General features: G+C 37.9%; 1 protein-coding gene across 1 annotated transcript in view; it reads right to left on the minus strand.

Moving 5' to 3' along the window:
- ADSS2 (adenylosuccinate synthase 2) overlaps positions 1-22274 on the minus strand; it is a 59724-nt gene that overhangs the window by 13553 nt on the left and 23897 nt on the right. Inside the window, exons 5-7 of the mRNA XM_037822363.1 lie at positions 11600-11666; positions 10656-10763; positions 9518-9599 (exon numbers count right to left, since the gene is read on the minus strand). Coding sequence (XP_037678291.1) covers positions 9518-9599; positions 10656-10763; positions 11600-11666 — 257 coding nt within the window. The remainder of the gene's footprint in view (positions 1-9517; positions 9600-10655; positions 10764-11599; positions 11667-22274) is intronic.

A 22274-nucleotide genomic window follows, 5' to 3' on the forward strand; every position in this document is an offset into this window, starting at 1 on the left:
GCCTTCCCAGCTAACAGAGGTTTTCCGGACACCATTGGCCATCCTCCAGTGAAGGTACCCGATTATTGATGACTTACCTTGGATACTTTATGGCCTTAAGACTGTAACTTTGTAACCAAATAAACCACTTTTATAAAAGCCAATCCATTTCTGGTGTTTTGCATTCCAGCAGCATTAGCAAACTAGAACATCACCTAATTAGGTTATACTCATTGATGAATGCAGAGTCTACCCTTAACTCTCATCTCTAATCTCTTGCTTATTCCTCTTTTATTCCTTTTTCTTTCCTTGTTCCTTAATGGTTCAATGTATTTTACCTATAAAAATCTTTTCTCCCAATTCTGTTCATTATTTTTCATCCAATTTACATTTATATGGAACATTTATAAAATAGAAATGAAAGACTAAACCCATACTTAGCACATACATATCTGCAAGTTACTGGTAATGAATTAAAAATATTTGCTGCATGACAGAATATTAAAAAAAAAAAAAATGGCAATCTATCCTAAACAACAATCAAAGCACTGAAATCCAAGTACCTAACATTTAGAATGTCTCTTGGAGGTCATTTTATTGGGAATTTAGTTAATGAATAAACCTAGGTCAGTGACCATTCTAGAATGGCATACAAGGTTTGTAGACTCCTATTCAGTTCTGGAATTGAGTGTGGTACTTGATTATAAGAGCAGTAATAATCAGACATGCAAGAATCAACTTGAAATTCACCAAAGACTATGGGGACACAGAAGGGAGGGGCACAGCAAACTTGACTACTGACTAATTCAGACACCAAAGACACCTACTAGTTGCCAACCATGGGTCAAATGTCTGGCCAATTATCTTATTTCTCTCTTAAGAGTACATGCTGGGGGCGGGGCAAGATGGCAGACTGGTGAGCTGTATGTTTTAGTTACTCCTCCAGGAAAGTAGGTAAAAAGCCAGGAACTGCGTGGACTGGCCACCACAGAGCAATCTGTCTTTGGGCATACTTCATACAACACTCATGAAAACGTGGAACTGCTGAGATCAGCGAAATCTGTAAGTTTTTGCGGCCAGGGGACCCGCGCCCCTCCCTGCCAGGCTCAGTCCCGGGGGAGGAGGGGCTGTCAGCTCCAGGAAGGAGAAGGGAGAATTGCAGTGGCTGCTCTTACCGGAAACTCATTCTACTGATTCAAACTCCAACCATAGATAGACTGAGGCCAGACACCAGAGACTCTGAGAGTAGCCAGCCCAGCAGAGAGGAGACAGGCATAGAAAAAAAACAACACGAAAAACTCCAAAATAAAAGCAGAGGATTTTTGGAGTTCTGGTGAACACAGAAAGGGGAAGGGCGGAGATCAGGCCTTGAGGCGCATATGCAAATCCCGAAGCAAGGCTGATCTCTCTGCCCTGGGCACCTTTCCTTAATGGCCCTGGTTGCTTTGTCTATTAGCATTTCAATAACCCATTAGATCTCTGAGGAGGGCCGTTTTTTTTTTTTTTTTTTTTTTTTAAATCCTTTTTGCTTTTTCTAAAACAATTACTCTAAGAAGCTCAATACAGAAAGCTTCAAAGAATTGAAATTTGGGCACGTCAAGTCAAGAGCAGAACTAAGAGAGCTCTGAGACAAAAGGCAATAATCCAGTGGCTGAGAAAATTCACTAAACAACACAACTTCCCAAGAAAAGGGGGGTGTCCGCTCACAGCCACCATCCTGGTGGACAGGAAACACTCCTGCCCATCACCAGCCCCATAGCCCAGAGCTGCCCCAGACAACCCAGTGTGACGGAAGTGCTTCAAATAACAGGCACACACCACAAAACTGGGCGTGGACATTAGCCTTCCCTGCAACCTCAGCTGAATGTCCCAGAGCTGGGAAGGGGGAGCAGTGTGAATTAACAGAGCCCCATTCAGCCATCATTTGAGCAGACTGGGAGCCTCCCAACACAGCCCAGCAGCCCAGAACTGCCCTGGGGGGACGGCACTCACCTGCGACATAGCACAGTCATCCCTCAACAGAGGACCCGGGGTGCACAGCCTGGAAGAGGGGCCCACTTGCAAGTCTCAGGAGCCATACGCCAATACCAAAGACTTGTGGGTCAGTGGCAGAGACAAACTGTGGCAGGACTGAACTGAAGGATTAGACTATTGCAGTAGCTTTAAAACTCTAGGATCATCAGGGAGATTTGATTGTTAGGGCCACCCCCCCTCCCCGACTGCCCAGAAACACGCCCCACATACAGGGCAGGCAACACCAACTACACACGCAAGCTTGGGACACCAATTGGGCCCCACAAGACTCACTCCCCCACTCACCAAAAAGGCTAAGCAGGGGAGATCTGGCTTGTGGAGAACAGGTGGCTCGTGGACGCCACCTGCTGGTTAGTTAGAGAAAGTGTACTCCACGAAGCTGTAGATCTGATAAATTAGAGATAAGGACTTCAACTGGTCTACAAACCCTAAAAGAACCCTATCAAGGTCAGCAAATGCCACGAGGCCAAAAACAACAGAAAATTATAAAGCATATGAAAAAACCAGACGATATGGATAACCCAAGCCCAAGCACCCAAATCAAAAGACCAGAAGAGACACACCTAGAGCAGCTACTCAAAGAACTAAAGATGAACAATGAGACCCTAGTACGGGATATGAAGGAAATCAAGAAGACCCTAGAAGAGCATAAAGAAGACATTGCAAGACTAAATAAAAAAATGGATGATCTTATGGAAATTAAAGAAACTGTTGACCAAATTAAAAAGATTCTGGACACTCATAGTACAAGACTAGAGGAAATTGAACAACGAATCAGTGACCTGGAAGATGACAGAATGGAAAATGAAAACATAAAAGAAAGAATGGGGAAAAAAATTGAAAAACTCGAAATGGACCTCAGGGATATGATAGATAATATGAAACGTCCGAATATAAGACTCATTGGTGTCCCAGAAGGGGAAGAAAAGGGTAAAGGTCTAGGAAGAGTATTCAAAGAAATTGTTGGGGAAAACTTCCCAAATCTTCTAAACAACATAAATACACAAATCATAAATGCTCAGCGAACTCCAAATAGAATAAATCCAAAAAAACCCACTCCGAGATATATACTGATCACACTGTCAAACATAGAAGAGAAGGAGCAAGTTCTGAAAGCAGCAAGAGAAAAGCAATTCACCACATACAAAGGAAACAGCATAAGACTAAGTAGTGACTACTCAGCAGCCACCATGGAGGCGAGAAGGCAGTGGCACGATATATTTAAAATTCTGAGTGAGAGGAATTTCCAGCCAAGAATACTTTACCCAGCAAAGCTCTCCTTCAAATTTGAGGGAGAGCTTAAATTTTTCACAGACAAAGAAATGCTGAGAGAATTTGCTAACAAGAGACCTGCCCTACTGGAGATACTAAAGGGAGCCCTACAGACAGAGAAACAAAGACAGGACAGAGAGACTTGGAGAAAGGTTCAGTACTAAAGAGATTCGGTATGGGTACAATAAAGGATATTAATAGAGAGAGGGAAAAATATGGCAAACATAATCCAAAGGATAAGATGGCCGATTCAAGAAATGCCTTCACGGTTTTAACGTTGAATGTAAATGGATTAAACTCCCCAATTAAAAGATATAGATTCGCAGAATGGATCAAAAAAAATGAACCATCAATATGTTGCATACAAGAGACTCATCTTAGACACAGGGACACAAAGAAACTGAAAGTGAAAGGATGGAAAAAAATATTTCATGCAAGCTACAGCCAAAAGAAAGCAGGTGTAGCAATATTAATCTCAGATAAAATAGACTTCAAATGCAGGGATGTTTTGAGAGACAAAGAAGGCCACTACATACTAATAAAAGGGGCAATTCAGCAAGAAGAAATAACAATCGTAAATGTCTATGCACCCAATCAAGGTGCCACAAAATACATGAGAGAAACATTGGCAAAACTAAAGGAAGCAATTGATGTTTCCACAATAATTGTGGGAGACTTCAACACATCACTCTCTCCTATAGATAGATCAACCAGACAGAAGACCAATAAGGAAATTGAAAACCTAAACAATCTGATAAATGAATTAGATTTAACAGACATCTACAGGACATTACATCCCAAATCACCAGGATACACATACTTTTCTAGTGCTCACGGAACTTTCTCCAGAATAGATCATATGCTGGGACATAAAACAAGCCTCAATAAATTTAAAAAGATTGAAATTATTCAAAGCACATTCTCTGACCACAATGGAATACAATTAGAAGTCAATAACCATCAGAGACTTAGAAAATTCACAAATACCTGGAGGTTAAACAACACACTCCTAAACAATCAGTGGGTTAAAGAAGAAATAGCAAGAGAAATTGCTAAATATATAGAGACGAATGAAAATGAGAACACAACATACCAAAACCTATGGGATGCAGCAAAAGCAGTGCTAAGGGGGAAATTTATAGCACTAAACGCATATATTAAAAGGAAGAAAGAGCCAAAATCAAAGAACTAATGGATCAACTGAAGAAGCTAGAAAATGAACAGCAAACCAATCCTAAACCAAGTACAAGAAAAGAAATAACAAGGATTAAAGCAGAAATAAATGACATAGAGAACAAAAAAACAATAGAAAGGATAAATATCACCAAAAGTTGGTTCTTTGAGAAGATCAACAAGATTGACAAGCCCCTAGCTAGACTGACAAAATCAAAAAGAGAGAAGACCCATATAAACAAAATAATGAATGAAAAAGGTGACATAACTGCAGATACTGAAGAAATTAAAAAAATTATAAGAGGATATTATGAACAACTGTATGGCAACAAACTGGATAATGTAGAAGAAATGAACAATTTCCTGGAAACATATGAACAACCTAGACTGACCAGAGAAGAAATAGAAGACCTCAACCAACCCATCACAAGCAAAGAGATCCAATCAGTCATCAAAAATCTTCCCACAAATAAATGCCCAGGGCCAGATGGCTTCACAGGGGAATTCTACCAAACTTTCCAGAAAGAACTGACACCAATCTTACTCAAACTCTTTCAAAACATTGAAAAAAATGGAACACTACCTAACTCATTTTATGAAGCTAACATCAATCTAATACCAAAACCAGGCAAAGATGCTACAAAAAAGGAAAACTACCGGCCAATCTCCCTAATGAATATAGATGCAAAAATCCTCAACAAAATACTTGCAAATCGAATCCAAAGACACATTAAAAAAATCATACACCATGACCAAGTGGGGTTCATTCCAGGCATGCAAGGATGGTTCAACATAAGAAAAACAATCAATGTATTACAACACATTAAAAACTCGAAAGGGAAAAATCAATTGATCATCTCAATAGATGCTGAAAAAGCATTTGACAAAATCCAACATCCGTTTTTGATAAAAACACTTCAAAAGGTAGGAATTGAAGGAAACTTCCTCAACATGATAAAGAGCATATATGAAAAACCCACAGCCAGCATAGTACTCAATGGTGAGAGACTGAAAGCCTTCCCTCTAAGATCAGGAACAAGACAAGGATGCCCGCTGTCACCACTGTTATTCAACATTGTGCTGGAAGTGCTAGCCAGGGCAATCCGGCAAGACAAAGAAATAAAAGGCATCCAAATTGGAAAAGAAGAAGTAAAACTGTCATTGTTTGCAGATGATATGATCTTATATCTAGAAAACCCTGAGAAATCAACGATACACCTACTAGAGCTAATAAACAAATTTAGCAAAGTAGCGGGATACAAGATTAATGCACATAAGTCAGTAATGTTTCTATATGCTAGAAATGAACAAACTGAAAAGACACTCAAGAAAAAGATACCATTTTCAATAGCAACTAAAAAAATCAAGTACCTAGGAATAAACTTAACCAAAGATGTAAAAGACCTATACAAAGAAAACTACATAACTCTACTAAAAGAAATAGAAGGGGACCTTAAAAGATGGAAAAATATTCCATGTTCATGGATAGGAAGGCTAAATGTCATTAAGATGTCAATTCTACCCAAACTCATCTACAGATTCAATGCAATCCCAATCAAAATTCCAACAACCTACTTTGCAGACTTGGAAAAGCTAGTTATCAAATTTATTTGGAAAGGGAAGATGCCTCGAATTGCTAAAGACACTTTAAAAAAGAAAAACGAAGTGGGAGGACTTACACTCCCTGACTTTGAAGCTTATTATAAAGCCACAGTTGCCAAAACAGCATGGTACTGGCACAAAGATAGACATATAGATCAATGGAATCGAATTGAGAATTCAGAGATAGACCCTCAGATCTATGGCCGACTGATCTTTGATAAGGCCCCCAAAGTCACCGAACTGAGCCATAATGGTCTTTTCAACAAATGGGGCTGGGAGAGTTGGATATCCATATCCAAAAGAATGAAAGAGGACCCCTACCTCACCCCCTACACAAAAATTAACTCAAAATGGACCAAAGATCTCAATATAAAAGAAAGTACCATTAAACTCCTAGAAGATAATGTAGGAAAACATCTTCAAGACCTTGTATTAGGAGGCCACTTCCTAGACTTTACACCCAAAGCACAAGCAACAAAAGAGAAATAGATAAATGGGAACTCCTCAAGCTTAGAAGTTTCTGCACCTCAAAGGAATTTCTCAAAAAGGTAAAGAGGCAGCCAACTCAATGGGAAAAAATTTTTGGAAACCATGTATCTGACAAAAGACTGATATCTTGCATATACAAAGAAATCCTACAACTCAATGACAATAGTACAGACAGCCCAATTATAAAATGGGCAAAAGATATGAAAAGACAGTTCTCTGAAGAGGAAATACAAATGGCCAAGAAACACATGAAAAAATGTTCAGCTTCACTAGCTATTAGAGAGATGCAAATTAAGACCACAATGAGATACCATCTAACACCGGTTAGAATGGCTGCCATTATACAAACAGGAAACTACAAATGCTGGAGGGGATGTGGAGAAATTGGAACTCTTATTCATTGTTGGTGGGACTGTATAATGGTTCAGCCACTCTGGAAGTCAGTCTGGCAGTTCCTTAGAAAACTAGAGATAGAGCTACCATTCGATCCAGCGATTGCACTTCTCGGGATATACCCGGAAGATCGGAAAGCAGTGACACGAACAGATATCTGCACGCCAATGTTCATAGCAGCATTATTCACAATTGCCAAGAGATGGAAACAACCCAAATGTCCATCAACAGATGAGTGGATAAATAAAATGTGGTATATACACACGATGGAATACTACGCGGCAGTAAGAAGGAACGATCTGGTGAAACATATGACAACATGGATGAACCTTGAAGACATAATGCTGAGTGAAATAAGCCAGGCACAAAAAGAGAAATATTATATGCTACCACTAATGTGAACTTTGAAAAATGTAAAACAAATGGTTTATAATGTAGAATGTAGGGGAACTAGCAGTAGAGAGCAATTAAGGAAGGGGGAACAATAATCCAAGAAGAACAGATAAGCTATTTGGCGTTCTGGGGATGCCCAGAAATGACTATGGTCTGTTAATTTCTGATGGATGTAGTAGGAACAAGTTCACTGAAATGTTGCTATAGTATGTAACTTTCTTGGGGTAAAGTAGGAACATGTTGGAAGTTAAGCAGTTATCTTAGGTTAGTTGTCTTTTTCTTACTCCCTTGCTATGGTCTCTTTGAAATGTTCTTTTATTGTATGTTTGTTTTCTTTTTAACTTTTTTTTTCATACAGTTGATTTGAAAAAAGAAGGGAAAGTTAAAAAAAAAAAAAAAAGAAAAAAGACAAACAAGAAAAAAAAAAAAAACAAAAAAAAAACGATGTAGTGCCCCCTTGAGGAGCCTGTGGAGAATGCAGGGGTATTCGCCTACCCCACCTCCATGGTTGCTAACATGACCACAGACATAGGGGACTGGTGGTTTGATGGGTTGAGCCTTCTACCATAAGTTTTACCCTTGGGAAGACGGTTGCTGCAAAGGAGAGGCTAGGCCTCCCTGTATTTGTGCCTAAGAGTCTCCTCCTGAATGCCTCTTTGTTGCTCAGATGTGGCCCTCTCTCTCTGGCTAAGCCAACTTGAAAGGTGAAATCACTGCCCTCCCCCCCTACGTGGGATCAGACACCCAGGGAAGTGAATCTCCCTGGCAACGTGGAATATGACTCCCGGGGAGGAATGTAGACCCGGCATCGTGGGATGGAGAACATCTTCTTGACCAAAAGGGGGATGTGAAAGGAAATGAAATAAGCTTCAGTGGCAGAGAGATTCCAAAACGAGCCGAGAGATCACTCTGGTGGGCACTCTTACGCACACTTTAGACAACCTTTTTTAGGTTCTAAAGAATTGGGGTAGCTGGTGATGGATACCTGAAACTATTAAACTACAACCCAGAACCCATGAATCTCGAAGACAGTTGTATAAAAATGTAATCTTGTGACGGCAGACATTAATCTTTTGATTGAGTGTTTCCATGGAGATGTGACTCAATCGACTGTGGGCAAGACCTTTGATTAAATTATTTCCATGGAGATATGGACTCCGCCCATCCAGGTGGGTCTTAATTAAATCCTGGGAGTCCTTTACAAAGAGCTCACACAGAGAGTAGAAAGGAAAAAACTCCCCAAGAGAAGCTGAGAAAGACATTTTGGAGACAGCTGTTGAAAGCAGACATTTGGAGACGTTTGGAGATGCTAGCTCACAGTTTCCCTGGGAGAAACTAAGAGAGGACCCCCAGACGGTTTGATGCACAGGAGCTGAAGAGGCTAAGAGAGACAAACTCAGAGAAATTTTGGAGAACACCATTTTGAAACCAGAACCCAGGAGCAAAGGATCAGCAGACACCAGCCACATGCCTTCCCAGCTGACAGAGTGTTTCGGACACCATCGGCCTTTCTTCAGCGAAAGTATCCTCTTGTTGATGCCCTCATTTGGACACCTTTATGGCTAAACTGTGAATTTGTAACCTAATAAATCCCCTTTATAAAAGCCAAAAAAAAAAAAAAAAAAGAGTACATGCTAAAGAGACTGACCCTATGGGATATCATTTCTAAATGGGCTGATTAGCTTTAAAGTTATCATCTCTCACATGGCCCTTTGCTGATATATCCCCCACATTTGCTGTCAGTGATTATTGCATAATAAAATCTTCTTTCTGATCAAAATTATTCTGGCCTTTCATTGTATCTACAACAAAAGCTAAAGTCCCTATCATTTTATGTAAGACCTATGATCTGATCCTTACTTGTCTAATTTTATCTTCAGGTACTACTCCTCTTTACCCAATATTTTAAGTCTTTCAGGCCTACATGCTTTTAGACATCAAAAGGACAAACCATTCCCTTTACTAGTTCTTACCTATAACACTTTCAAATACCTGTTGTGGTACTTTATTTAATGTTTATCTATCTCTTCAGCTACAACGTATCTCCATAAAAGCAGAGACCATGCGCTCTTAATTCCTGTATTTTTAGTTCCTAGCACAAAGCCTTAATGAATGAAAGATCTAGATGCCAATTTGGCAAACAAGTGTTATAAAAGACATTAAAAAAGTAAGAAAGCATTACCTTGAGTTTTTGTAATTCACCTTCAATATCTATTTCCAAAGTCGGGTATATAGATTTGTATTGGTTAGCCAGAACTTTGAACCTAAGAAACACAAATAAATCAAGACATCAGGTCTATTTAAAAATAGTACTCTGAAACATATCAATGGAGTCAAATGACCTCTGTAGTTGATAAATTGCCTAAAAAGTAAATTAATCCCCAAATTGAAGTTATCTTCTGGGAAAATAAATTAGAATCAAAATTTAATGAATGAGATCAGCTACCTAAATAAATAATATATCCCCATTTTTTTTTACTCAAGTTTGGAAATACTAACAATATAATTATAATTAAAATGATAAGGGGGGGTTGAGAGAGGGATAACTGAAATTTGACTGCGACACAAAAAGACAAATCTGAATTAACTATACTATACTGTGTGAACTATTAAAGAGGGAAGTCTACACGACATACGTAAGAAACAGAGACAGACATCAGCAATTTGTCTCTAATATTCTTCAGTGGAGGTACCCTGCCAGTACAGACAAATATGAACTGTTGATAGAAAACAGATATATCACGTCATTGTAACTCTGATGCCATTTTCCTATTAAACCCAACCAACTAACTCCCCATCCTTGAGTCATGGTATAGCTTTCTGATTATTATTAGGCCTCTCATGGAGATTTTTCTACAGACAATATGTGTCAATGTGGCATTTCTATCTTTCAAGGCAAGCTTGGTATATAATAACTCACCCAGTACCTGAGAGATTAATTATTTCTGGATGGGAAGATAGAGTTTCTGAATCTGAAAATCTGAGCATCGAGACCCTAGAAGGTGGTAACCCCACTGCCTCATTCACCTGGCAACCTATCTGTTTCTCAGGAAACTACTCTAAAATCCAATCCTTAAATATAATCTGGCTTTGTCTTCTTGGAATACTGCTATTATATCACCGTCGTGTTTTTTTTAATGAAGTTAAATCTGAAATTAAGGACTAATTAGAACGTAACAAAAACTTTTGAACAGTTAAAAAAAAAAGTCAACCACCACTATTTAACTAGAATACTGATTTTACCAATTTGCACTCATTTTTGTTTTTCAAAATTCTGAAAATCCATTCCCTCTTCCCATTTTGAAAAATAAGTTACTTACCTGTCAGAGAAGCCTTCAAAGTCAGAGACAAGATCGCACATCCTTAGTCCACTCCGAGCAGCTTTGGAAGAATAAACTGGGCCAATGCCCTTTTTTGTGGTACCCAAACTTAAAAATAAATCAAGACAGCTTTAAGTTAGATGAGAAATTTGTAGTTCTTGTGATTACATCATCATAAAGAATGACATTAAGTATAACCATTTTCTATTTACATCACTTCCTACAGTGACTTTGTTTTCATAATCCTGTAGATTTCCTCTGAATCCTAAATAGGATACAGGCATACCTCAGAGATATTGCGGGTTCAGTTCCAAACCACCACAATAAAGTGAATATTGCAATAAAGTCACACAAATTTTTTATTCTCAATGCATATAAAAGTTAAGTTTACAATATATTGTGTTCTAAGTGCAACAGCATTGTCTATAAAAACAATGTACATACCTTCTCTAAAAAGTACTTTATTGCTAAAAAATGCTAACCATCATCTGAGCCTTCAGAGAGTCATAATCTTTTTGCCAGCGGAGGGTCTTGCCTAGATGTCAATGGCTGCTGACTGACCAGAGTGGTGGTTGCTGAAGGCTGGGGTGGCTGTGGCAATTTCTTAAAATAAGATAACAATGAAGTCTGCTGCATCGATTGACTCCCTAATCATAGATCACCATGACACATATAATAATAATGAAAAAGTTTGAAATACTGAGAGAATTACCAAAATGTGACACCAAGACACAAAGTGAGCACATAATGTTGGAAAAATGGTGGCAATAGATTTGTTCAACAGAGATGCCACAAAGTTTTCAGTTTGTAAAAAATGTGGTATCTGTGAAGTGCAATAAAGCGAGGTATGCCTGAATTCTAACACTTCTTTTTCTGAAACCTCTGGCCTAGAATTTAAACTTAAGGGTCTGGATATGCTTAAACTGTGCATAAAAAAATCATACTTTTTTCCTGCTTGTTCTTGTCTCTGTTGTTCCTGGATACCATCAGCTGCTTGATGAAAATCAAATACTAAGGGGGGAAAAATCACAGTTGTTGAAACAAAGATAATACAGGAAAGCAAAACATAGCATTTCAAATTACTATATTAAGTTAGAAATCCCTTCAGTCTTATTTCATTATGAGAAATTAAATGAATAAATTTTTTAAAGTGACATAATAGGGAGGTAAGGGATACATGATGGGGAGGGTGAAGATTATAATACCAATTGTATTAATATGAAAATATGTCTGATCTTTCACTCAGATTTATTGAAGTCTATGCTAATTTTAAAGATGAGTCATTAATAGGGTAATTTTGGAACACTGTGCTGGTTTGAATGTATTATGTCCCCCAAAAATGCCATGAACTTTGATGTAATCTTGTGTGGGCAGATGTATCAGTGTTGATTAGATTGTAATTCTTTGAGTGTTTCTGTGGAGATGTGCCCCACCCAACTGTGGGTGATGACTCTGATTGGATAATTTCCATGGAGGTATTACCCCACCTATTCAGGGTGGGTCTATTAAATCACTGGAGCCATATAAATTGAGCTGGCAAACAGAAGGAACTCAGTGCAGCTGAGAGTGACATTTTGAAGAGGAGCTACAGCCAAAAGGGACACTTTGAAGAATGCATTGGAACTGAGAGAGGAGCTTCAGCTTACAGAGACATTTTGGAGATGGCCTTTCTGGAGAAGCTAAGAGAGGACAAATGCCCCAAGAGCAACAAAGAGTGACACTTTTGAGAAGCTGAAGCCTAGAGAGGAACGTCCTGGGGGAAAGCCATTTTGAAACCAGAACTTGGAGCAGGCGCCAGCCACATGCCTTTCCAGCTAACAGAGGTTTCCTGGACACCATTGGCCATCCTCCAGTGAAGGTACCCGATTGCTGATGTGTTACCTTGGACACTTTATGGCCTTAAGACAGTAACTGTGTAACCAAATAAACCCCCCTTATAAAAGCCGATCCATTTCTGGTGTTTTGCATTCTGGCAGCATTAGCAAACTATAACACACCCTATCCTAAAATTCAATAAAGCTCAGTTAATAAAGATATACTTTTCTTCAAGTTCTGGATTCCAAAAGCTTAGGAATCATTTTGATACTTCCTTCTTAACTAGTCCCAAGTTACCATCATCTCTCACCAAAACTTTAGCCTCCTAATACGTTTCTCTTTTCACTCTTAAACACCTCAAATCCAAACTCTTTAATGCAGTCAAAGCCATCTTTCCAAAATACAAATATGAGGTCACCACTCTCCTGCCCTTAGAAATCAATGGCTTTCCAGTGCTCCAAAGAAAAAGACAAAATGTTTTAACATGGCCTCCTCGTATAGTCCGCTCTTTCACCCCACACCACGCTCTGCCATCCTCTCTGCCCTCTAGTCAGATGGGCATAAATTTAATTCTTTGGCTACAAGGCATATGCTATTCCTCTGCTTGGACTATGCTTCTTCTTACATGCACAGACACTCACACTCCTACCAATACTCCACAAGTTCTAGGATTTCAGTTTTGCTCACTAGCTTATTTCCTATTACAATTCCACGTTCTCAAATATTTACTGATTGAATAAACAGCTAGTCTATGGAAGAGGTAGACCTAGAATTTTGGTCTGGATTTCTAAACATGGCTTTTTGTTCTTATTTTTAAAACACTTTTACATACCATAAAATTCACTCATTTGAAGTATACAATTCAATGGGTTTTAGCATACTTAACCATGGCTTCTTTTCATTAACAATGTTATTGTTCCACATTAGTTGAAATGTGAAAACGTTAAACGAAATGACTAAAATAAGGTTCATAGAATTAGTAGGGGCATTCGTAAAAATCTTGGCAAGAACTATTTAGAAGTGTTAGAAAACTAACACAGAAGTTATTTTTGAATGATTTTAAACTATCCTGTTAATCAATATGTCTCAGAACTAGGTAGCAATAATATCCTTAAAACCACATTGCCATATTGTGCACCAAAAGACATTATAAGAATGTTCAGAGCAACATTGGAAATAATTCAAATTTCTCTCAATGGTAGAATGGATAAATAAATTGTAGTATATTTATACAATAAATTATCATGCAGAAATGAAAAAGAATAAAACTTTGCTTCATGTAACAATGAGGATGAATCTCATAGACATAACGCTGAGAGGAAACCAGAAACAAGAGTATATAACGTATGATTATATATAAAGTTCAAAAAAACAAAATCAATGGCAAGAGAAGTATAAGAATATGTAATTACCTTAACGTATGATTATATATAAAGTTCAAAAAAACAAAATCAATGGCAAGAGAAGTATAAGAATATGTAATTACCTTTGCTGAAAGCAGAATAGGTAATGACAAAGAAGTGGCTATGACTAAACGAGTAGCTTTTCAGGGCACTAGGAATGTTTTATAACTTAAGATAGGTGGTAATGACATGGGTAAAATATGTGTACACTTTTGTGCACTTTACTGTATTGCGTAGTACTTAAAAATATTAATTCTAACACATGGATTCTAGCAAATAAAAGGCTAACATTTGCTACAGGGGTTAGGCTATCATGTTTCAGAGGTGCAATTGCTAGATCATAGGGTAAATATGGTAACTCTACACTTAATTTTCTGAGGAACCACCAAACTGTCATTAACAGTGGCTGTATAGTTTTACATTCCCAAAATGAATGAGTGTTCCCATTTCTCCACATCCTCTCCCTCACTTGTAAGTTTCTGTTTTTTTGTTTTTGTTTTTAGTAGCCATTCTAGTGGGTGTGAAATTACACCTCATTGTGGTTTGACTGCATCTCCCTAATGGCTAACAATGTTAAGCATCTTTTCATGTGCTTTTTGGCCACTTGTATATCTTCTCTGGACAAGTATCTATTCAAGTCTTTTAAGCTCATTTTTTAATAAGATTGTTTGTCTTTTTGTTGTTGACCTGCAGAAGTTCTATACATATTCCAGATATTAAAACCTTATGGAATATGTGGTTTCCAAATATTTTCTCCCATTGTGTAGGTTGTCTTTTTACTTTCATCATAAAGTCCTTGATTTTTTCTTTTGCTGCCTGTGATTTGGGTGCAAAGTCTAAGAAACCATTGCCTAACACAAGGTTCTGAAGATGCTTCCCTACGTTTTTTTCTAGGAATTTGATAATTCTGGTTATTTTTAGGTCTTAGATCCATTTTTATTTGATTTTTGTATGTGGTGTAATAGGGGTCCACCTTCATACTTTTACAAATGGAGATTCAGTTTTCCCATTTGTTGAAATATTCTTTTCCAATTGAGTGAACTTTGCACCCTTGTCAAAAATCAGTTAACAATAAACGTGGGCATTGATTTCTGAACTCTCAATTTGATTCCATTGGTCTATACGCCTGACCTTGTACCAGTAACATGCTGTTTTGATTACGGTGGCTTTGTAATTACTTTTAAGATTGGGTAGTGTGGGTCCTCCAACTTCATTCTTCTTTTTCGAGATGACTTTGGCTATTTGGGGACATGAATCCTTCCACAGAAATTTGATGATTGGTTTTTCCATTTCTGCAAAGAAGACTGTTGGAACTTTGACTGTGGCTGCACTGAATCTGTAAATCACTTAGGAAAAAAGTGACATCTTAACATTATTTGGCCTTCCATTCCAAGAATATGGAATATTCTTCCATTTATTTAGGCCTTCTTCACTTTCTGTTTGCAATATTTTGTAGTTTTCTGTGTACAAGTCCTTTGTACCCATGGTTAGATTTATTCCTAGATACCTGATTCTTTTAGTAGTTGTTATTGAACATGGAATTTTTTTCTTGATTTCTTCAGATAGCTCATTACTAGTGTATAGAAATACTGATTTTGTTTTCTGTATTTTTAAAATTGTTTTCTTAGTATTTTACTACTGATTTTGGCATGTTAATCTTGTACTCCACCAATTTGTTGCATTCATTTTATTAACTCTAACTTTTTATGGATTTTTCAGAATGTCCTGTATATAGGATCATGTAATCTGCAAATAGGGGAAGTTTTACTTCTCCATTTTCAATTTGGATGAAAATTGAATTGAATTGAGCAATTCTTGCCCAACTGATCTGGCTAGAACTTCTAGTACACTGTTGAATAACAGTGGTGGCAGTGGACACTCTTGTTTTGTTCATCTTAGAGGGAAAGATTTCAGTCTTTCAACATTAAGTATGAAGCGACCTGTGGAAAAGAAATTTTCCTTCTATTCTGATTTTTCTAAATGTCTTTATCAAGAAGGGGCACTGGATTTTGTCAAATGCATTTTCTGCATCCATTGAGATGATCATGTGTTTTTGGTCTATAATTTTCTTTTCTTGTGGTATCTTTATATGGCTTTGGTATGAGGGTGATGTTGGCCTCATAGAATGAATTAGGGAGTGTTCCCTCCTCTTCAATATTTTAGGAGAGTTTGAGCAGGGTTGGTGTTAATTCTTCTGGAATGATTGGTGAAATTTCCCTGGGCTGGTCTTGGGCTTTTCTATGTTCTGTTTTGTTTTGTTGATTACTGATTTAATGTCTTTACTGGTTATTGGTTTGGTCAGATATTCTATTTTTTGCTCTTTTCTAGCTCCTCCAGTCTGGAGGTTAGGTCTCTGAATTTAAATCTTTCTTCTTTTTTCTCTTTATTCCAATTTTAGTATATGCGCTACCAAAGCAAGCACTCTTCTTTTTTAATGCAAGCATTTAGTGTATAAATTCCCTCTCAGCGTTATCTTTGTTATATCATGAAAGTTTTGGTATGTTTTATTTTCATTCTGTTTGCCTCAAGATATTTCCTAATTTCCCTGTGATTTATTCTTTAACATATTGGTTGTTTAATTCCCCCGTATTCATGAATTTTCCATTTCTACCTCTGTCATTGATTTCTAGCCTAATTGCATTGTGGTTGGAGAAGATACATAGTATGTTTTCAATATTCTTTAATTTACTGAAATTTATTTTGTGACTTAAATATAAGGTCCATCCTGGAGAATGACCCACATGAACTCGAGGAGATATTTTGTTGCTGTTGGGTGAAGTGTAGTTTGAATACATTATGTCCCCCAAATGCAATTATCTTTGATGTAATCTTGTGTGGGCAGACCTATCAGTGTTAATTAGACTGAAATTCTTTGAGTGTTTCCATGGAGATGTGTCCCACCCAACTGTAGGTGATAACTCTGATGAGATACTTCCATGGAGGCATGGCCCCACCCATGCAGGGTGGGCCTTGATCAGTGGAGCCATATAAATGAGCTGATGGGCAAAGGGAACTGAGTATAGCTGAGAGCAACATTTTGAAGAGGAGCTACAGCCAAGAGGGACACTTTGAAGAATGCACAGGAGCTGCAGATGAGAGACAGTTTGAAGACGGCCGTTGAAAGCAGACTTTTGCCCCAGAGAAGCTAAGAGAGGACAAATACCCCAAGTGCAACTAAGAGTGACATTTTTGAGGAACTGCAGCCTAGAGAGGAATGTCCTGGGAGAAAGCCATTTTGAACCCAGAACTTTGCAGCAGATGCCAGCCACATGCCTTCCCAGCTAACAGGTTTTCCGCACACCGTTGGCCATCTTCCAGCGAAGGTACCTGATTGCTGATGACTTACCTTGGACGCTTTATGGCCTTAAGACTGTAACTGTGTAACCAAATAAACCCCCTTTTATAAAAGCCAATCCATTTCTGGTATTTTGCATTCCGGCAGCATTAGCAAACTAGAACATGTAGTATCTATGTCTGTTGGGTCTAGCTGATTTAGAGTATTGCTCAAGTCTTCTACTTCCTTACTTACCTACCTTCTAGATGTTCTATTCATTATTGAAAGTGGTGTATTAAAGTCTGCTACTATTAAGGTAGAATGGTCGATTTTTCCCTTTAAATCTGTCAATATTTGCCTTCAGATATTTTGGGGCTCTGATAATAGGTGCATATATATGTATAATTGTTATGTCTTCTTTTTGAACCAACTCCTTTATTGGTATATAATGATCTTTGTCTGTTTTAACAGTTTTTGACTTAAAATTTCTTTTATCTGATGTTAGTATAGCTACCCCACCTCTCTTTTAGTTAGTACTTGCATGGTATTTTTTTTTTCCCATTCTATCACTACTGGAGAGTTCAATCCATTTATATTTAAGGACACTACTGATAATGCAGGACTTTCTTCTGCCATTTTGCTATTTTGTCTTTGTACGTCTTGTACTTTTTTCATCCCTCAATACTTCTGTTAATGCCTATTTTCATATTTATTTGATTTTTTGTAGTGTACCATTTTGTGTCCCTTCTCATGTTTTTCTGAATATATTTTTCAGTTATTTTCATTTTGGTTACCATGGAGTTAAAACTGAATACCCTAATTCTATAACAATCATATTTGATTTGCTATCAACTTAACTTCAATAGCATACACACATACGTTCCTATACCTCTCTCTCACCTACCCTTTTAATAGACTTGTTACAAGTTATATCTTTGTAAATTATATGCCCCAAACCATAGATTTATCATCCATTTTATGCATTTGTCTTTTAGCACCTGTAAGAAGTGGAGTTAAAAAACAAAAAAATACAATAATACTGGCATTTATAATTACCTATATGGTTACCTTTACCGGAGGTCTTTATTTCTTTTGCCACTTTGATACACCGTCTATTACCCCTTTCTTTCAGTCTAAAGAACTCCCTCTAGCATTGTTTGTAGGGCAGGTCTAGTGGTAACGAACTACCTCACCTCTTAATGCCTTAATCTTTCCCTCATTTTTGAGAGAAAGTCTTGCTGGATGTAAAATCCTTGGTTGGCAACTGTTTCTTTTTTCCTTTTTTTTTTTTTTTTTCAGCACGACAACTGTATCATACCACTACCTTCTTGCCTTCATGGTTTCTGTTGAAAAATCAGCATTTAATCTAATTGGGATTCCTGTATACATAACTCAGTTTTCTCTTGCAGCTTTCAAAATTTTTCCCTTGTGCGTGGCATTGGATAATTTGATTTCTATGTGTCTCGGCGTAGTTCTCTTGAATTTTCCTATTTGGGGTTTGTTGGGCTTCTTGAATGTGCCTAATTATGTCCTTCATTATATTTGGGAAATTTTCTACCATTATTTCCTTGAATATTCTTTCTGCCCCTTTCTCTCTTATTTCTCTGTGACTTCCATAATGTGTATACTGGTATGCCTGATGGTGCCCCCAGATCTCTTAGGCTTTGTTCAGTCTTTTTTTTGTTCTTTTTTCCTTTCTGCTCTTCAGCCTGAATCATTTCTATTGTCTCGCCTTCAAGATCACTGATTCTTTCTTCTGCTACCTACAACCTGCTGTTGAAACCATCTGTGCAGGTTTGGATGTATTATGTCCCCCCAAGTGCCATGTTCTTTGATGCAATCTTGTGCGGGCAGATGTATTAGTGTTGATTAGGTTGCAACCTATTGGTTCAGTGTTTCCATGGAGATGTGAGTCAATCAACTGTGGATGAGACCTTTCATTGGATTATTTCTATGGCGGTGTTGCCCCACTCATTCAGGGTGGGTATTTATTGGATCACTGGATTACTTTAAAAAGAGCCACACAGTCCCAGATGCAGAGGAGCTGCAGTTTACAGAAACATTTTGAAGACAGCCATTGGAAGGTGACACAGATGTTTCGGAGAATGGCATTTTGAAATACAACCTGGGAGCAAGCAGACACTAGCCATGTGCCTTCCTAGCTGACAGAGGTTTTCTGGATGCCAATGGCCTTTCTCCAGCAAAGGCACCCTATTGTTGATGTCTTACCTTGGACACTTCATGGACTTATGACTGTAACTTTGTAACCAAATAACCTCCCTTTATAAAAGCCAATCCATTTCTGGTATTTTGCATTCCGGCAGCATTAGCAAACTGGAACACCATCTACAGAATTTTTCATTTCAGTTATTGTGTTCTTCAATTCCAGTATCTCTGTTTGGTTCCTACTGAGAATCTCAAAGAGATTCCCATATTTTTAATTCATTGTTTTCCTCATATCCTTTAATTCTTTCTCTGTATCTTCCTTTTATCTCCTTGAGCATACTGAGGATAATTTTCTTAAAGTCTTCATCCAGTAAATCCCCTGTCGGGTTGTCTTCATTGATGTTTTTGGGATTTTTATCCTCTTCCTTTGGATGGGCCATCATTTCCTGTTTCCTTCTTTGTCTTGTAACCTTTTGCTGTTAAACATTAAAATGTACTATTTTATTATTTTAAAATGTTAACTCTGGGATTTAGTCCCTCACTGTCTATTCCTTAAGTTTGTATCCAGCCAGTAATATGACAAAGATTTTCTTGAGTGCCAAGAGCTAATCAAATCAAACAAACTGAAGTAAGAAGCACCTTTCAAAGTCTTTGTAAATTGGTTCTGCTTTGGCTGCTGGCCTCCTTCAGAACTTAGCCCTCCTCTCAGAAAAATCAGCCTGAGGTAAATGCAAAGTGCAGGTCCTCTCTGTCTTACCTGAGCCCATGTAGAGCCAGCGATCCTACTTCTTATCCTATTCCTAAGGCCTGCTTGCACCTGGCCTTAGGAATTCCCGTTTACAGTTTACAGGAGTTCAAGTGAACATACCCCCATTCCCTTTGAAATAGACTTTCTCCACTTCCTGGGTGCTCTGTTGTGTTTCTCACTCTGTTCCAGCTGTCTGTAAGCAGCTTCTTTGCCCTCAGGACAAACTCTGAGAGAGTGAGTCTGAGACAAGTTCCCAGGTGACTTCCACTGGATATATTGGCACTGACAGACATACACTTGGGTATGAGCACAGGGGTCACTCTGCTCCCTGTGGAACAGGGCTCGGGACCCACAATGAGAGTATAAGCTGACTCCACTACACATTGTGGAGGGGGTGGGGAAGGGACCAGCAAGGGTACCAGGAGCTTCTGTAATGGCTTTTGAAGCTGTATTTTCTTGATGCAGCACTTGTCCAGTTAATGCAGCCTTTTAGTTTGCTGTGGTTTTGAGGAAGGTTACTGTCTTTTAAGATTCCTCTGCAACATTTGCCCAGGGTGGTTGGAACAATAGCTACCTTCAGAGCCAGCCCCCAGGGATTTGTAGTAGCTGATCAACAGTAGTGATCAGAGATCAGACCACATCCCCTCTCCCTGCTGGGATTTTGGAGGACTAGGTCTTTATGTCCCACTCTGGCACCAGCAAGCTACAGTCCCCACTGCTGCCTGCCACTAGCCCTGGAGGATGGGGGATAGGAGATTGCAGTCACTGCAGGGAGGGTGGAACTCACATGTATTTACTGCAATTTTCCAGCCTCTTCCTTCTTCTCCTCCCTGGATGTTACCCAGTGTTCACTAAACTAAGGAGTTTCAAAATAGTTTTTTCAGATAGTTCTTGCCAGTTCAATAGTTGTTTTGGTGGACAGACTGATTCCTGGAGCTTCCTACTCCACCATCTTCTCACAATCTTTTCCCAATAGTCTTTCTTAGCCACTTTTGAGGAGCCAGAATAGTTATTTCTCGGGAACTGTTTCATTGAACCATGGCTTTGAAAATCAGTTATGACAAGTTTGAGATCCTGGAGTATGTCATTTCTTTTGAAAAGAAAACCATTTGCATTTAAATACTTGTTTTGTTGTCCATGTTTAAAGAAGTTAAAAAGACAACTGGCAAACCACAAAAAAAAAAGGTTGATGGAAAGCAGCTAAATAGCTGCTTTTTTAATTTTCAGAAATTTATTTAGTACTTTATCATAGAGCTGATGTTTTCTTAGGATTTTCTAGGTCCCAGGAAGCTTTTAGTGTTATCAGAAAAATTACTTTCATAAAGCTTCATTGTGAGTTGGATGCTGGCTATATATATATGAAGTAGATCAAGTTCTTTCCCTCATTGACACAAACTTGTCTGAGGTGATATGTCCCCGTTTTAATGATGTGGTGGGGATGGGGGGACTAACATCTGGTAAAATTACTTGCCAAAGGCCACACAATCAACACAATCAAGATTTTGATCCAGATACCTACAATTCCAAAGCCTATAATTCTATTACATTGTGCTGCATAGTACATACCACACTTAATTTCATGATTTTATAAGAAACAACAAATTCTTGGAAAGAACTAAATTAATATTTGTTAAGCATCTATATACTGTGCCCTGTGCTTAGCTCTAAAAATAAAAGTTCTTAATGCCATAAATTACAAAGGATCTTACAGAATTGTTCCTTCAGCCCTCTGGTAAGAGAAGAGGGTCTCTGAAGCAAAAATTTGAAGTGGTTTTATAGGAATTATTCATAGCATTTTCAAGTTATTATATTTTTTATGACACTTTTTACTCCTTTTCACAATTACAAAATTGATTATATTAAAATAATACAATGTTTCTTATAGACTTTTTAATAATATACATTTTAAAGCATACATATGTTATAAATATTACTACTAACATCTAAATTTTAGTGTGAGTTTGTCCTCTACAGGTTCAGTTCTCTGCTATCAGAAATACTTTTCTTTAAGCATGTACATTTATGGAAAAAGGGAAATTGTTAACAATAAAATAAAAATTCACAACTTTAGTTTAAACATTGTTATGGCTTAAACTACATTACTCAGATGGTCCTGTGACCCCTTTGCATTGCTTATTCCATTCTTTTCCTTAAGTTTAAAGTAGTTAAGTGACTTACTTAACCACTGAGCTGTACCCAAGACTGTGAAATGT

Source organism: Choloepus didactylus, chromosome 2 (genome assembly GCF_015220235.1).
Source record: "Choloepus didactylus isolate mChoDid1 chromosome 2, mChoDid1.pri, whole genome shotgun sequence".
NCBI classification, from domain to species: Eukaryota; Metazoa; Chordata; class Mammalia; order Pilosa; family Megalonychidae; genus Choloepus; species Choloepus didactylus.